General features: G+C 41.3%; 1 protein-coding gene across 2 annotated transcripts in view; it reads right to left on the bottom strand.

Moving 5' to 3' along the window:
• Window positions 1-2,307: 2,307 nt before the first annotated feature.
• LOC102427385 (zinc finger protein 791-like) overlaps window positions 2,308-17,662 on the bottom strand; it is a 22,097-nt gene continuing 6,742 nt past the window's right edge. The window contains exons 2-4 of one of the 2 annotated variants that reach the window (XM_014445527.2): window positions 7,684-7,810; window positions 6,880-6,952; window positions 2,308-5,842 (exon numbers count right to left, since the gene is read on the bottom strand). In XM_014445527.2, coding sequence (XP_014301013.1) covers window positions 4,204-5,842; window positions 6,880-6,952; window positions 7,684-7,810 — 1,839 coding nt within the window. In that variant the 3' untranslated portion in view covers window positions 2,308-4,203. The remainder of the gene's footprint in view (window positions 5,843-6,879; window positions 6,953-7,683; window positions 7,811-17,662) is intronic. The other variant, XM_023744409.1, reaches the window with a different exon arrangement.

The following is a 17,662-nucleotide window of genomic DNA, read 5'->3' as shown; positions in this document are numbered from 1 at the left end:
TGTTGTTGTTGTTTTAAGACAGAGAGTGAGATAGAAACATCAATGAGAATGAACATACATCAATCAGCTGCCTCCAGCACACACCCTACTGGGGATCGAGCCTCCAACCTGGGCATGTACCCTGACCATCAATCAAACCATGATCTCCTGGTTCATGGGCTGATGCTCAACTACATAGTCACACTCACCTGGCAACAACTTCATTTTCTAAGACACTAAAGTGTTTTTTATTTAACCATGATCTCCTTTCCCAAAAAACATAAGCACCAGCAATGCAAGACATTTTTTCTTTCATGCCTGTATGACTTGGACAGGTGTGCTAAATTGGGCATATTTTCCATGTAAATTGCCTGGCACGTGCAGGATGTTGACATTATCATCACGATCATACTTCCACCTTGGCCAGGCAACTCAGTTGACTCGAGCGTTGTCCCAATATGCCAAGCTTGTGGGTTCTTTCACAGGTCACACAAGAATCAACCAATAATTGCATAAACAACTGGAACAACAAATCGATGCTTCTCTTTTTCTGTCTCTCAAATCAACTTTTTTTAAAAGGAGGGGGTAAAGAGTAAAATTCTGTCAGCAAGAGCAGCTTCTTGGAAGAGAGATCCTAACTTTGTTTTCTTTCTAGGTTTGGGTTCTTTGATAATATTCCTAAACTTATAAACCTCAATTGACTCATAAAAAAAGTTAAATATTTTGTTAAGAAGTACATGACTTTATAGTAATATATATACTTAACTGAGGTACTTTTTGCAAAGGTGCCCAATACAGCAAAGTAAATATTTCAGTATTTAGGTAACAACTGGCAGCCTATTGAAAAGAAATCTATCTTGTTGAAAAGGAAATGTCCCATGTCCATAATCACACAGAGCTACTCCATGACCACAATGAATCAAGACAAAAGCAAAGGCATTCATATTTGCACATGTGATCAAGGAGAACGGGTTACAAAGGAATAAAAATAATGAATATTGCTTTTCTCACTAATATGATTTGTGCTTCTTACAATTTTGTTTAGCATGATTACTTTTCTGCCTTCTAAAGAAAAATGATTTTCATTATGTAAGATAGAATGAAGTTCATTTCCTCCCAGAATTCAATGCAGAAAAATGTATTGCTTCCTTGAATGGAAATCAAATTGTCTATCACAAGGCAAAATATAAAAAGAAATCCTTTTAAAGGCTGCTGTTACTGTTACATCCCAGGCGTTTATGGTTTCTGATCATGCTTATTAGTTCAATTCACTCCACCTCATTTCTCTTTTACTACAGATGTGATTTTGTTGGTCTCTGGTGAGAGGGGACTAAAAAATACATGACTGAAGTTTTTAATACGTTGAATGAATAAGAGATGAGTCTGTGCCAAATATTATAAATATAAAGTAATAAAAAATATAATTTCCCTGAGAAAACCATTTCTGAATTTGTACACATATGATACTTGTGACTCAGAATTTATAATGATTAAATGGAAAAATGTCAAATTGATTTGAAAATACATAATTACTATGGGATAATTAAATACATCCTCAGGAAATAACAAAACACCAAAACATTTCTTAGTATAAGAGTGGTTGGGAAACAGTTCCTATTTCATTAAAAATTACAGAAGCATTGCCCTAGATCAGTGGTCGGAAAACTCATTAGTCAACAGAGCCAAATATCAACAGTACAACGACTGAAATTTCTTTTGAGAGCCAAATTTTTTAAACTTAAACTATATAGGTAGGTACATTGTTCTTAACTTAATTAGGGTACTCCTAAGGCTTAGGAAGAGCCACACTCAAGGGGCCAAAAAGCCGCATGTGGCTCGCAAGCTGCAATTTGCAGACCATGGCCCTGGATCAGGGGTCCTCAAACTACGGCCCGCGGGCCACATGCAAATACAAATATTTTATTTGTTCCCGTTTTGTTTTTTTACTTCAAAATAAGATATGTGCAGTGTGCATAGGAATTTGTTCATAGTTTTTTTTAAAACTATAGTCCGGCCCTCCAATGGTCGGAGGGACAGGGAACTGGCCCCCTGTTTAAAAAGTTTGAGGACCCCTGCCCTAGCTGGTTTTGCTCAGCGGATATAGAGCATAAGCCTGCAAAATGAAGGATCCCAGTTTGATTCAGGTCAAGAGCATATGCCCGGGTTCCAGGCTCAATCACCAGCAGGGGGCGTGCAGGAGGCAACTGATCAATGGTTATCATTGATGTTTCTATCTTTCTCTCTCTCTCTCCCTTGCTCTCGGAAATCAATTTAAAAATATTTTTAAAAATTACAGAAGCATTTATTAGGAAAAAATGGACATAATTCTAATCACATACAACCCAAGATAACTGAAAATATTGAGAGATTAGGATCAGCTCTGAGTGACAGCACACATCAGAGTCTGCCGGAAATGAAGAAAGTGCTGATTCTCACATGGAAGGACTGGCTCAGAGCCCTCACTGCAGAGGGTGGTACAAGAACAAACTGTCAAGGGGCTCCTTGGCACTGAACCATTGCAGCTGTCACAATGGGATCTGAATTAGTCAGTAGTACCAACAGGACAAGATGATTACTAGAAAAACTAGATCTAATGCAAATGCAATCAACAGAACAGTGCATACCCTTCCGAGAACAGTCTCAACCATGACAGTCTACATTTGTTGCCTGGTGGACACCTATGGGCTTGAAGGAAAAGCCAACCTATAGTGGAACTTTAATGTTGAATTCTGAACAACTGTAAAGCTTACACCGACATCAATGGAAGTAAAGAAGTGGCTGGCAGTTTTGAGGCTATTCTTGGCTGGCAGGGCAAAGATTTAGAAAAACAAACTAAAATATTCTTTTTTTTTTTGAAAATATATTTTATTGATTTTTTACAGACAGGAAGGGAGAGAGATAGAGAGATAGAAACATCGATCAGCTGCCTCCTGCACATCTCCTACTGGGGATGTGCCTGCAACCTAGGTACATGCCCTTGACCGGAATCGAACCTGGGACCTTTCAGTCCGCAAGCCGACACTCTATCCACTGAGCCAAACTGGTTTTGGCAAATATTCTCTTCTTAATGCGAACCCCATAGCACAATTCCCAGCCAAAAGCAACACACACAAAAATACATGAAAATAATACACAGGGGGACTCTATAGTGAACAGTAAGTATGTACAAATGTGGCAAATACTTATTGACTAAAAGAATAGTGAATTTCAAGTGCAATTGAAAATTTAAAAAGGATATATATGCGTGTAGGGCCTATTCATTCAATACCCATCAGGGCACATTACTGGTCAGGGCACAGGAAAGACAACCCATTGGTGTTTCTCTCTCACATCTATGTTTCCCTCTATTTCTCTCTCTGCCTTCCTCACTCTAAAGCATCAATTTTAAGAAACCAACAAAAAAAGAATGAGTACTGATAATGACCAAATTTGTCAAAAGTTCATAGAACTTCTTTAATGCTGTGATTTTGGGGAGTATATGACTTCATTTGCAACAGGTTTACATGTACCAGTTAGTTACACTAATAGGATTTCCTTCCAGTGCAGTTTTCAAGATACTCTGAAAGTATTTGTTAAAATTTAAACGTTTTTTTTAATAGGAAATTATACAGTATCTATCCAGTGTACATTTTCACATTGTATTATTGTAGGGACATAAGGCAACATGAAGGTTTTCCTATATTTTTACATTAAATACAGTTCTCAAATTTGAGTTTTTTTAATGATCTTTCCAAGGAAAAGAGACAGCTGAAGGTTTTCCCACCTTCTCTACATATACACTATTTCAGCAGGTGCATTCTCACATGTCCAAGAAAGGCTCTCCCACATTCCTTATGTTCATACACATATTGTTGGGTGTGAGTCCCTTCATGATTTTGTAAAGAACTAGGATGGCCAAAGGTTCTTCTACAATCCTTACATGACAGGGATCTCTTCAATGAGTTCTTTCATTCTTTACAATAAACTGGAAAAAATGAATGCTTTCTAACCCTCTTACATTACTAGGGCCCATCCCCAATAAGGATTATCATACATGATGGCATAGCTGAGAGATAAATGAAGGCTCTTGGCTATTCTTTACATTAACGGTGTTTATCAATACATTTTGTTTTCACATGTCTGTAAAAACTAGTTGGAACCTAAAGGCTTTACCACATTCCTTGCATTGATGCGGTTTCTCTCCACTATGAGAAAAAGAATGGCAAAAACGGTTTACCTCATTTCTTATTCATGAGTCTTCTTTCCATTGTGAGTTCTTTTATGTCTTCGAAGATGTGAGGTACAACTGAAGTCTTTTCCACACTGCTGACATTCATAGGGCTTTTCCCCAGTATGAGTTCTTTCATGATGTCGGAGTACGGCACCTAGAGCAACGAAAGCTTTCCCACATTGCTTACATTCATAGGATTTCCCCTCAGTATGCATTTTTTTATGACTTCTAAGAGATTGGGAAAGACAAAAAGCCTTTCCACATTGCTGACATTCATAAGGTTTTTCCCCAGTATGAGTCCTTTCATGACATCGGAAGTAAGTTAAAGAAGAGAAAGCTTTACCACAATACTTACATTTATAGGGTTCTTCCCCAGTATGAATTTTTTCATGACATCGGAGGGAAGTTACATTAGCGAAAGATTTGCCACAATCCTTACATTTATAGGGTTTTTCCCCAGTATGAGTTCTTTCATGATGTCGGAGGTTACTTAGAGTAACGAAAGCTTTCCCACACTGCTTACATTCATAGGGTTTTGTCCCAGTATGAATTCTTTCATGACATTGGACAGAAGATCCATTAGCGAAAGTTTTGCCACAATGCTTACATTTATAGGGTTTTTCCCCAGTATGAATTCTTTCATGACGTTGGAGGGCACCTAGAGCAAAGAAAGCTTTCTCACATTGCTTACATTCATAGGGTTTTGTCCCAGTATGAGCTCTTTCATGACATCGGAGGGAAGATGCATAAGAGAAAGCTTTACTACAATGGTTACATTTATAAGGTTTTTCCCCCGTATGAGTTCTTTCATGACATTGGAGGTAAGTGGGATGAGAGAAAGCTTTGTCACAATGCTTACATTTATAGGGTTTTTCCCCACTATGAATTCTTTCGTGGCATTGGAGGGTACTTGGAAACATGAAAGCTTTCCCACATTGCTTACATTCATAGGGTTTTACCCCAGTATGAATTATTTCATGATATCGGAGGGTACGTACATTAAAGAAGGCTTTTCCACATTGCTTACAATCATACGGTTTTTCTCCGGTATGAGTTCTTTTATGATTTTGGAGGGAAGTTGAATAAGAGAAAACTTTACCACAAAGCTTACATTCATATGGTTTTACCCCAGTATGAATTCTTTCATGATATCGGAGGGTACGTAGAGTAAAGAAGGCTTTTCCACATTGCTTACAATCATACGGTCTTTCCCCAGTATGAGTTCTTTTATGATTTTGGAGGGAAGTTGAATAAGAGAAAACTTTACCACAAAGCTTGCATTCATAGCGTCTTTCTCCAGTATGAGTTTTTTCATGATTTCTAAGGGAGGCTGAATAGTGAAAAGCTTTCCCACTGGGGCTGCCTTCATGGCTTCGAATATTTTGGTGATGCTTGAAAGCTTTCTCAGGTTCCTTACACTTAGAAGGGTTTTCTTCATATTCTTGAAACAGGTATAGTTTGGGTCCAGTGAGAGAGCTCAGGTGATTATTCAAGGATAAGTAACGCATGAATATTTGCCTACACAACGTGGCTTTAGGTTGTTTTATTTCAGTAGGAGTTTCCCTCTTTCCATTATGATTTGAAATCTGGCTGAAGTTTTCTCTGCATTGACTACCATCCTTCCTTGTACAGACTCTCTCTACCATATGACTGCTGTAAAAATCAGAAGCATATTATTAATACTCTGTTAACAATTTAATATTTATTAATAGTATGACGATGACATTTTTACCGTTTTCAAGGAAAGCGGGAGATTTCTGTACATTCTGATTTTTGAAATTGCATATCCTAAAACCTCTGAAATAGGCTGGATCATAGATGTTATGAAAACACTTATATTCATTAATGGAAATTCTGTATATTGTTTCCAAGTGTAATTACTTTTTATACACTAAACTTTAGATCACATTTCAGAAAAAACATTTTAATGAGATTATTCTAAGAGTCAATACATTTAAAACTGGGCTGATACAATTGGATTACCTGTTTTAAGATTGTTTTGTGGCTCAGTGATTCAGCATAGACCCACCCACCAAGGGGTTGCCAGTTCAATTCCCCAAAAGGGAACATGGCCAGACTGAAGACTTATTAACCCCAGTACAGGGCATGCAGAAGGCATACAATTAATGCTTCTACCTCTCCATCACACCTCCACACTCTAAATTCAATAAAATAATATTTTCTCACCACTAGCATGGCTAAGTGGTTGAGCGCCGACCTCTGAACAAGGTCACAGATCGATTCCTGGTCAGGGCAAATTCTGAGGTTCTGGGCTTAATACCGAGTGTGGGGTATGCAGGAGGCAGCCATCATAATTCTCACTCATCATTGATGTTTCTCTCTCTTTCTCCCTCTCCCTACCGCTCTGAAAAAAATAAAATAGCCGTAACTGGTTTGGCTCAGTGGATAGAGCGTCAGCCTGCAGACTGAAAGGTTCCAGGTTCGATCCCAGTCAATGGCATGTACCTTGGTTGCAGGCACATCCCCAGTAGGAGGTGTGCACGAGGCAGCTGATCGATGTTTCTCTCTCATCAATGTTTCTAACTCTCTATCCCTCTCCCTTCCTCTCTGTAAAAAAATCAATAAAATATATTTAAAATAAAATAAAATATAAATATAAATAAAATACATCTATTTAAAAATCAAAAACAAAGATGCTCTTAATGCTCTCTCATGTCAACGTGACTCACCTAAGATTCATCCCATGATATTCATACTTATCTTCAGTGTCATGGTCTTCACCTTTTTCTTCTAAAATACATGCTAGAAAAAGCATTATAAACTATTAACACGTTAAGCGCCCAGTCACCGGTAACTGACACTATACTTTCCATCCAGAAGACAAAACAGGCTGGGCTCTTAACATGTTAAATAATATAAAAATGGTTAGATTTTAAGTACACAATGAGCTGTGATCATTCCTAGTTTAATTACCAATGTATTCCCTTTCCATATTTCATTTCTTGAAACAGCATTGATGAGCAAGCAATAGTAGTTTTCTAATTGCCTAAATAAGTAACAAGTTGGTGTAAGCCAGAGTCGCTCTGTGGTTGACCAACAACTTATGAACTGGAATGAACAGGGAGGTCACAGGTCAATTCCCAGTAGGACCGGTTTGCAGGCTAGATCCTCAGTGTGAGGCGCACAGAAGGTAGCCAACCAGTGATTCCCTCTCATCATTGATTATTCTATCATTCTCTCCCAACTCCTTCCTCTCTAAAATCAATAAAAACATATTTTTTTTTTAAAAAAAGGCCCTAATTGGTTTGGCTCAGTGGATAGAGCGTCGGCCTGCAGACCGAAGGGTCCCAGGTTCGATTCCGGTCAAGGGCATGTACCTTGGTTGCGGGCACATCCCCAGTGGGGTGTGTGCAGGAGGCAGCTAATGGATGTTTCTCTCTCATCGATGTTTCTAACTCTCTATCCCTCTCCCTTCCTTTCTGTAAAAAATCAATACAATATATCTTTTTTATAAAAGAATTTGTGATACCTACCTATTGATGCCAGGTTCCAGAAGGTTTCCAGCATCACATCTGTGTAGAGTTTCTTCTGGGTGGGATCCAGGAAAGCCCACTCCTCCATGGTGAACTCCACATTAACATCCTCAAAGGCCATTGAGTCCTAAAACATCAAACATATACATACAGGAGGAGAATGGGTGAGAGAGACAGAACTGGGGACCTATGCATAATTCATAGGAAGTTCACATAGGACATGTGGTCCCCAACATTCAGTCTATGACTGGATTGTAAGACTATTATTAATTTGCCGCACTCACTTTCTCAAGAACACATGGAATTTAATGATATAATTTTACTGTGATCACTTCTAGTCTTCATTGCTCTCTAATGTCAGGGTAAAGAGCACCTTGAACAACTTCTATATTAATAAATTAAAATGTTTCTATTTTAAGCCCATCGATTCCCTGTGAGAAAATTCATCTCCACTATAACCACCATTTGATCCATCAATCCATGAAGCATACTGTCATATTTACATGAAGTTTTAGTGACTACAATAAAGGCCTGATAGCTTTCTCTTCTATTCACATCAAACAGGAGAGGCCAAGTGGTGTGTGGAAATTCAACTTAGAACAAAATGTACTTGGCCATATTGTCCTGAAGTACTCCAGATAGTTAGAAGTAGCGAGATACACCCGAATGAATGAAAATATTCTTGTGGAGGAGTATGAATGATCATTTGTTTTTATAATATTTGTTAGTAACTCAGTTTGACCTTTTTTTGCCTCTCTCATTTCATGGAGATAAGAAGTTAGAGTTAGAGCTCAGGCATGAGCAAGCCAGGACAACTTAGCCCTCTACAAAAGCCCTCTACTCATGAGCCTGAGGGTTACTTGATACTGATTTTTAGGACACATAGACACGTATATTGAAATCATAAGATCACACTTAAAATTCTGGCAGAATCATAACACTGTAACTGGGGCCTGGACCTTGAAGAACAACTTAAGACTTGGCATGTACAAGGGCCTTTATTGAAGTCTGGACTATTTTCATGCTGAAATGGCACATAATTGACAAAGTACATAAGAGGTCAGGAAGGTAATGAAAATATCAGGCAGAAAACTCTGTAAAATTTGTCTCAACATATGTTCTACTCCTGAAACGAATACAAAATATAATGTAAACTGTAATTGGAATGTAAACTATAAATGGAAGCATATGGGGTGTTTATGGATAGGAAAAATTAATAGCATTAAAATGTCCACACGTCCCAAAGCAATCTATACCTTCAGTGCAATTACTATCAAGATACCAATGCTGGCCCTAGCTGGCTTGGCTCAGTGGATAGAGCATGGCCTGTGGACTGAAAGGTCCCAGGTTTGATTCCAGTCAAAGGCATATGCCTGGGTTGTGGGCTCGATCCCCAGTAGGGGGTGTGCAGGAGGCAGCTGATCAATGATTCTCTCTCATTATTGATGTTTCTATCTCTCCCTGTCCCTTCCTCTCTGAAATCAATAAAAATATATTTTTTAAAAAAAGAGATACCAATGCTGAATCTCATATAACTAGAGCAAATATTCAAAAATATTACATGGGACCACAAAACACCCTGAATAACAACAGCAATCTTGAGACAGAAGCACAAATGTGGATGAATCACACTACCTAATATCCAACTGTACTACAAGGCTATAGTAATCAATACAGCATGGTCCTGGCATAAAACAGCATATAAATCAGTGGGATGGAACAGCACCTAGAAATAAACCCATGCCTTTATGGTCATGGAATACTTGACAAAGGAGACAAGAATACACAATAAAGTAAAGATAGTACATTCAATCAATGATGCTGGGAAAATGTTAAAAAAAGGAAACTAGAACAGTTTCTTACAACATACACAAGAATAAACTAAAAATGCATAAAAAGCCCTAATCGGTTTGGCTCAGTGGATGGAGCGTCGGCCTGTGGACTGACAGGTCCCAGGTTCGATTCCGGTCAAGGGCATGTACCTTAGTTGCAGGCACATCCCCAGTAGGAGGTGTGCAGGAGGCAGCTGATTAATGTTTCTCTCTCATCAATGTTTCTAACTCTCTATCCCTCTCCTTTCCTCTCTGTAAAAAAAAAAAAAAAAATCAATAAAAATATATTTTTAAAAATGCATAAAAGACTTAAATGAAAGACTCAAAACCATAAAAAGCAGCTGAGACCTGGCTTCAGAGCCAGAAATGGAGCCTGGTGTGGTCATACTTTTTCTGATATGTCTCCTGTGAAAGAGAAACAAAAGAAAAATAAACAAATGGGACTGCATCAATCTAAAAGGAAACCATTAACAAAATAAAAAGGCAAACAACCCAATGGGAGAACATATTCACCAATGAAACCTCTGGTAAGAGGTTATTACTCAAAATTTATAAAGAATTTATACAAGCCAACACCAAAAAATAATTTTAAAAAAAGGTCATGGGTTCAGTTCCTGATCAGGGCACATGCCCCAGTTTTGTGTTTGATTCCCAATTGGGGTGTGAATGGGAGTGAACCAATAGATGTTTTTCTCTACCTCTCTCTCTCTCTCCCCTAGCTATCTCTCTAACATCAATAAAAACATACCTCACAGTGCGAATTTAAAAACATGAAATAAAAAACAGCAAAGAAAACAGCTTATATCAAAAGAAAAATGGGCAAAGGACCTGAATAGGTACTTCCCCAAAGAGGACACACAGATGGCCAATACACATATGAAAAATGAAAATTAAAACCACACTGAAAAATCACCTCACACCTGTCAGAATGGCTATCCTATCTAACAAAGAGGGAATATGCTAATTGACTGTCAGGCCCTCACAAAGATGGCAGCGCCCACAGCCGATAAGGAGGGAATATGCTAATTAACTGCTATGCCCTCAAAGTTGGCGGCACCCACAGTCACAAGATGGCAGTGCCCAGTCCCCTCAGCCCCGCCAGAGCAGCAGGCCCAGCCGGGCTGCACCTGCCTCCAGAGTCCCCCAGTCCTCTCCGCCCCCCAGCCGCCCAAGGCCGGCCCGAGGCACAGGCAAGCCTCAGATGTCAGCTGCCCAGCTGCCCAGAGACAGCCCAAGGTGCAGGAAAGCCTCAGATGGCAGCTGCCCAGCCAATGCCCGAGGCACAGGGAAGCCTTGGATGGCAGCTGCCCAGCCGCCCAGGGCTGCCCGAGGCTCAGGTAACCAGGGCAGGCCAAGGCTTTTGCTGCTGACAGTGGCAGCAGCAGAAGTGTGATGGGGGTGTCGCCATCCCCTGATCACCGGATCACCTGACGTCCCTGAGGGCTCCAGGACTATGAGAGCAGGCAGGCCGGGCTGAGGGATGCCCCCCTCCAGTGCATGAATTTTCATGCAGCGGGACTATAGTCATCAATAAAGGCACAAAGTGCAAGTGTCAGTATGGAGTTTCCTCTAAACTTAAAAATACAACTGACTCATAACCTGTTGGGGAGCACATGAGACTTGGTTAGAAAGTTTATAAGGAATTATTAACATGGGGGAGAGGATATGCGTGTGTTTCTACCCCCACAGGGCACTGTGGATTCCAGCTCAACAGATTAAACCCTGCCAAGGCATGGCACGAGACCAACCCTCTTCCAAAAGTGAAGAATTTGGGCCTGAGGACTCCACAGCCCCGAATGATGCACCTTCCCAGGACCCAAATGGCCGAGGGAATAACCTGGGGGATGATGATGAAGTTGATGACAGAGGCTGAGCAATTATTGGAGTGTATTCACACTCTACACATTCCAGATAATTAACCATTCCTCTTTTTTGTCTTTCTCATAGCTTGTAAAATCAGAACTGGAGCAGTAAATGCAATTCACAAAATCTGATAATCCAAAGCAGAAAGTTCACTGCCTCTCTTCTACCAATACATTCAGCAAAACAAAAAAGGGGAAGATGACAGGGAGCACTCGAGACTTGGTTGGAAAGTTTGTAAGGACATTCCGAGAAAAAAGCAATGTGTGGAACGCTGCCTGCCTTTTATGGAAATTCCAACTTAGGGGAGGGCTGAAGGCAGTGCCCGTAATTATTCCTTGACCTTTCCAAACAATTCTATGCACGTGCAGACACTAGGTATTTACTGGAATCCTTATACTTAATCTTTGGGGGTCCTTGCTTAAAGGATATTACAAACACAAGTGTCCTCCCAAAATTACTTACCTTACCGATCATATCTGAAAGATAAACTTTATCTTAAACTGCTGTTACAATAAAAGCCTAACAAGGCAGGCAATCGAGGCTGCCTGGGTTCCTTTAGCCAGGCAGTACCTTAGGCCTCTCTTTCACAGCAAACTTTGTGTCAGAGTAATCCATTCATCTGTCCCTCAGGGTCTGCAGGTCAGCCCAGCAATGACCCAGATATTTCACTTCTGGGAATATATCCAAAAAAACTCAAAACACTAATGCAAAAAAAAAAAAATGCAATCCCTGCCTTCATTGTAGCATTTATAATAGCCCAGATTTGGAAGAAGCGCAAGTGCTCATCAGGAGGTAAGTAGATAAAAAAGCCGTGGTAGAAGTCAATTGAATATTACTCAGCGGTAAAAATGAAGGAAATCTTACCCTCTGTGACAGCATGAATGGACCTGGAGTGCATTATGGTAAGTGAAGAAAACAAGTAAGAAAAACACAAATATCACATGTATTCATTGATATTTGGAATGTAAAGAAGAGAAACTAACGAAGTATACAGAGACTCATAGATACAGAGAACAGACTGACAGCTGTCAGAGAGGAGGGAATGAAAACAGGGGGGGGGGATTAAGCAACACAAACAAACTCTTAGACTCAGACAACAGCATTGGGTACCAGAGGGAACAGGGAGTGTGAGGAGCTAGAAGAGGGTAAAGGGGAGGATTAAATGGTGATGGAAGGAGACTTTGGGTGGGGAACATACAATACAATGTACACATGATGTTATGGAATTGTACACTTAGAATTTATATAATGTTATTAGCCAATGTCATCCCAATAGTTTTTTAAAAAATTCTTCAATTTGTAGACATAAAACTTACAAAAGTGATTTTCTCCAAAAACTTGATTCTACTCTAGGGGCTCTTCTCCCAACTGGTCACATTTCTGACCTCACCTGTGAGTTCCAGCAGCAGCAGGACAGTCTATCCCAGGCACAGGACCTGCCCAACAGCATAATTCCCTTAATGCTGCTCCCAGAGAGACATCATACCCACTGATGTCTAAGTGCAGGGAACAGAGAAAAGGTTCCCACTCACCACTTGTGACGCCAGAAAAACCAATGATCTATTCAGTAGAGCAATGACAAAATAGGAAAACCTCTCTTGTGTTAGGTCCAGGGAGAGGAAGGAGTAAGATAAGCTCCCGGTTGAACCCTAATTGCTTTTTCTACAGAGCAGGGATTGGGAACCTTATTTCTCCCGAGGGCCATTTGGATAGTAATAACATCAATCATGGGCCATACAATATCAACTTACAAATTAGCCTGCTATGTTTGGTCACACATTTATTTAACTGGCAGAGCCAGAGCAAATGATTCCAGAACCACTTTCAAGTGGGCCCAATACCATACTCTGCCTGCCAATTGCCTAGAAATGCATGAAAGCTCCAACTCTGGTACAGTGAAGTGAGGTGCAACAGGCTCAGCAATGCCACATGGGGCAGCACAGCTCCCAGCACCATCCGCCCGGCACCCAGCAGCCACAGGTCAGTGTGGATGAGAGTGATGCTGGTGTGCCACACCCCTCACACCCACACCAGGAGAGCAGGACAAGCCTTAGGACTCACCCAGAGGTCTTAAAGGAGGGCGGGGCTGGCCTCTCAAGCAGCTGAGACCTGGCTTCAGAGCCAGAAATGGAGGCTGGTGTGGTCATGTGGGGGCCTTAAAGATGGGTCCTGGGCAAGAGTTCTGCACAGGCAGGGACTCTGTGGTTGGAATCACCTGCCTGCTGTATAGGAGACACCACCCAGGCTTTCTTATCAGCTTGTTCAAGTGGGAGGCAATAGGGCAGTGATGGCGAACCTTTTGAGCTCAGCGTGTCAGCATTTTGAAAAACCCTAACTTAACTCTGGTGCCATGTCACATATAGAAATTTTTTGATATTTGCAACCATAGTATAAAAAAGATTTATATTTTTGATATTTATTTTAAATATTTAAATGCCATTTAACAAAGAAAAATCAAACAAAAAAATGAGTTCACTTGTCATAGGTTCGCCATCACTGCAATAGGGACAAGAGCGGACTAAGGCTCAACCTGTCAGCAGGCAACCACCAAAAAATGCATAGTTTGCCCGAACCACATGGTTCAGTGTTTGAGCATCCACATATGAACCAGGAGGTCACAGTTCCATCCCAGTTCAGGGCAGATGATCAGTCACAGTTTCGATCCCCAGTGGGGAGGGGGCGGGACAGGAGGCAGTTTATGGATTATTCTCTTTCATAATTGATATTTCTATCTCTCTCTCCCTCTCCCTTCCTCTCTAAAACCAATAAAGATACATATATTTTTAAATGGATAGTCCAAGTGCTAATTACAAGGTAAGAAAAACCCTCGGATCTTGTGCTCTGCTGGGGAGTCAGCTGCCTGGGCCTGTGTGTGGGCAGACTCTAAGGAGTCCTCAAACTACGGCCCGCTGGCCACATGCAAATACAAATATTTTATTTGTTCCTGTTTTGGTTTTTTACTTCAAAAGAGAGATCCCCTAGTCCAGTGGTCAGAAAACTCATTAGTCAACAGAGCCAAATATCAACAGTACAATGATTGAAATTTCTTTTGAGAGCCAAATTTTTTAAACTTAAACTATATAGGTAGGCACATTGTTATTAATTTAATTAGGGTACTCCTAAGCTGGCCTTTGCTAAAAATGTCCTCAATCTGACTGAGGTACGTTCGCTGAGGTCAACCCCTTCCAACTCTCCCATCCACACTCGTCTTGTATACTTGTTTCGTCTATCTCCTTTCGTTCATCCTCTTTATATGTCCAAACCAACACAACATACCTTTCTCAATCCTCAACACTACATCTTCTTCCACTCACCTCCACAACGTTCCCTAAAATTAACTAACCACTGCACAATGAGACTGCTGACTGACTGGCTCACTCAACTCGTGCATGAATCGCTCGCGCCTCCCCTGCGCTTCGAGCGTATCCCGCACCCCGCCTGCACCGTGTCTCCTGGCGCATGACCCACCGACCGACACCCCCCACTTCTTCTAACGCCACTTCTTCAAAATAGACTTGCCCAGGCCGAAAACCGACTTCTGCGCATGGGCCACGAAGTTCAATAGCACTGTACATGCGCGCCCCCACATGGTATTTTGTGGAACAGCCACACTCAAGGGGCCAAAGAGCCGCATGTGGCTCCCGAGCCGCGGTTTGCCGACCACTGCCCTAGTCCCACCTCTGGACTCCCAGCAGCACGCCCGTCCTGGGGGCTCCACCATGCTGAGGGGTGGGCAGAATCCAGGACAGCCTGAGTTGGGTGCTCAAGGCTGAGTGCCCATCCACCCACCTTCCCCCAAGCCTGACGGGCAACTCCCCCTCAAGGGAGACCCCGAGCCCCACTTGCCTCACACTTAGTGGGCCTGCCCTGCAGAGATCAAGTTCCTGGAGAATCTGGCACAGACTGAGTTGTGTGGCTCATGGTCTGGGGCCTGTACACAGTTCTCCCTTCACAAGGTCTAATTTTGGTCTGTTTGCATCTGATAAACTCTGCTGGCCTCATCCTGAGGACTTCCTGAGGCCCTGCCCCACCACAGCGATGTGAAGCATCCAGCGGTAGTGGGTAGACTTGGTATACGTTGGGATATTTGCTAAGAAATGATCAAAACTCTATTTAGGGGTAACTGGAGAAACAGTGCTGGAGGGACCAGCATATGTGGGCAGTGAGGCTTAAGTTTCACTTTTCTTTTTTTTTAAATATATTTTATTGTTTTTTTACAGAGAGGAAGGGAGAGGGATAGAGAGTTAGAAATATTGATTAGAGAGAAACATCGATCAGCTGCCTCCTGCACACCTCCTACTGGGGATGTGACCACAACCAAGGTACATGCCCTTGACCAGAATCGAACCTGGGACCTTTCAGTCCGCAGGCCGTCACTCTAGTCACTGAGCCAAACCGGTTAGGGCTGCACTTTTGTATTTTACAGGTGTATTGCAAAAAAAAAAAAATGCAGAAATTTACACACTCTATTTTTAACCATTCTAGAATTTAATTCCTTTAAATAATAACAGTTTAACTCCTAAAATGTATTGAATTTTCAGACATTTACATAATGTTCTCATAGTTGTCACATCAACTACAATAAAAATTCAATGATGTAAGCATTTTTAAGATTCTCTAGAGCAGTGGTTCTCAACCTGTGGGTCGAGACCCCTTTGGGAGTCGAACGACCCTTTCACAGGGGTTGCCTAAGACCATCGGAAAACACATATATAATTACATATTGTTTTTGTGATTAATCACTATGCTTTAATTATGTTCAATTTGTAACAATGAAAATACATCCTGCATATCAGATATTTACATTATGATTCATAACAGTAGCAAAATTACAGTTATGAAGTAGCAACAAAAATAATTGATGTTTCTGTCTCTCCCTCTCTTTCCTCTCTGAAATCAATAAAAATATATTTAGAAAAATAAAAATGTGCCTGAAAACTTAAATACATTCATTTCACATTTGGAGTTTCTCTTGCATAAGAGGGAAAAGAAAAATCTGTTTGCTTTCACAAATTGCCTTGCTTTTTTCATCTTAACTCTCCCTCTCTTTTGTTAATTCTCAACCAAGGATATTTTCCACTGATTTTTAGAGAGAGTGGAAGAGAGAGGGAAAGACAGAGATAAATATCTATGTAGGAGAAACACATCGATTGATTGCCTCCTGCACATGACCAGACCAGGGCCTGGGCCAGGGAGGAGCCAGCAATCAAGTATGTGCCCTTGTTCAGAAACAAACCTGGGACACGTCGATTCACTGAGGTAAACCAGCTAGAGCCGTCTCTCTTGCTCTCGTTCTCTCTCTCTCTCTCTCTCTCTCTCTCTATATATATATATATATATATATATATACATATGTATTTTTAATATATGTATTTTTAATATATTTGAGAGAGGAAAGAAGAGTGAGATAGAGAGAAACATCCATGATGAGAGAATCATTGATCGGCTGCCTCCTGCATGCCTCTCTCTTTTTTTCTACCTGGTACATTCAATCAATGGACATTTTTATTCTCAAGGAAACTAGAGTGAAAGGGCTTCCCAAGTCAGTGGATAAAGAATGTGAAAGAAACACATACATTGGATTCAGCTCAAATGAGCAGCCTGCTTCCCATAGGACAGAAGGAAAGCCAGTTTCAGAAGGTTCCATATTCTAGACCAGTGGCCCCACCCCATAACAAAGAAACAGAATTTCCGGAGGATGAGGCCCAGAAATCAGGATTTTAAAAAGATTCCCAGGTGATTCTAATGTGCAGCCAAGGTTGAGAACCACTGTTCTAGACTCTCCTGACTGAGACAGAACCCCTGGAGTGTTACAGTCCCTGGGGAAGCAGAGGAGGGACACCTGAGCAGCCACCCCAGGAATGAAGTCTGGGAGCTCCAATACCTCCTCTCCCTGGGGAATAATGGAAATGTAGTGGGCAGTTAGACAGACACGAGCAGAGCAAGGAGAATGGGCCTGGGGCAGAAGGTCATGCCCAGCAACAGACAACTGTAGGCTGGGACCTCATCCCCAGGAGACCTTTCATCCCGTAGCATATCGCTGGTCATGCAGTTTAGGCCCCGGACCTTTTCCCCCTAGAAATAACCCCTAGGCCACACTTCTATTTTAGCTGCAGGCCCAGAAAAGCAGCAAAACCAGAAAAGCGATGCCAGAGCTGACCTGAGGACCAGACCTGTGCTCTGGCCACAACCAATCAATCAGTGGAGACCTAGACCGTGAAGGGAAACTCCTGGAAAACTCCTGGAAAGCTGCTGAATATTCTGAGATTTTCCCCGGGACCTCC

Source organism: Myotis lucifugus, unplaced genomic scaffold, assembly GCF_000147115.1.
Source record: "Myotis lucifugus unplaced genomic scaffold, Myoluc2.0 scaffold_462, whole genome shotgun sequence".
NCBI lineage: Eukaryota > Metazoa > Chordata > Mammalia > Chiroptera > Vespertilionidae > Myotis > Myotis lucifugus.
Note: the sequence above shows the minus strand (reverse complement) of the source record. Positions and strands in the feature narration are given on the sequence as shown.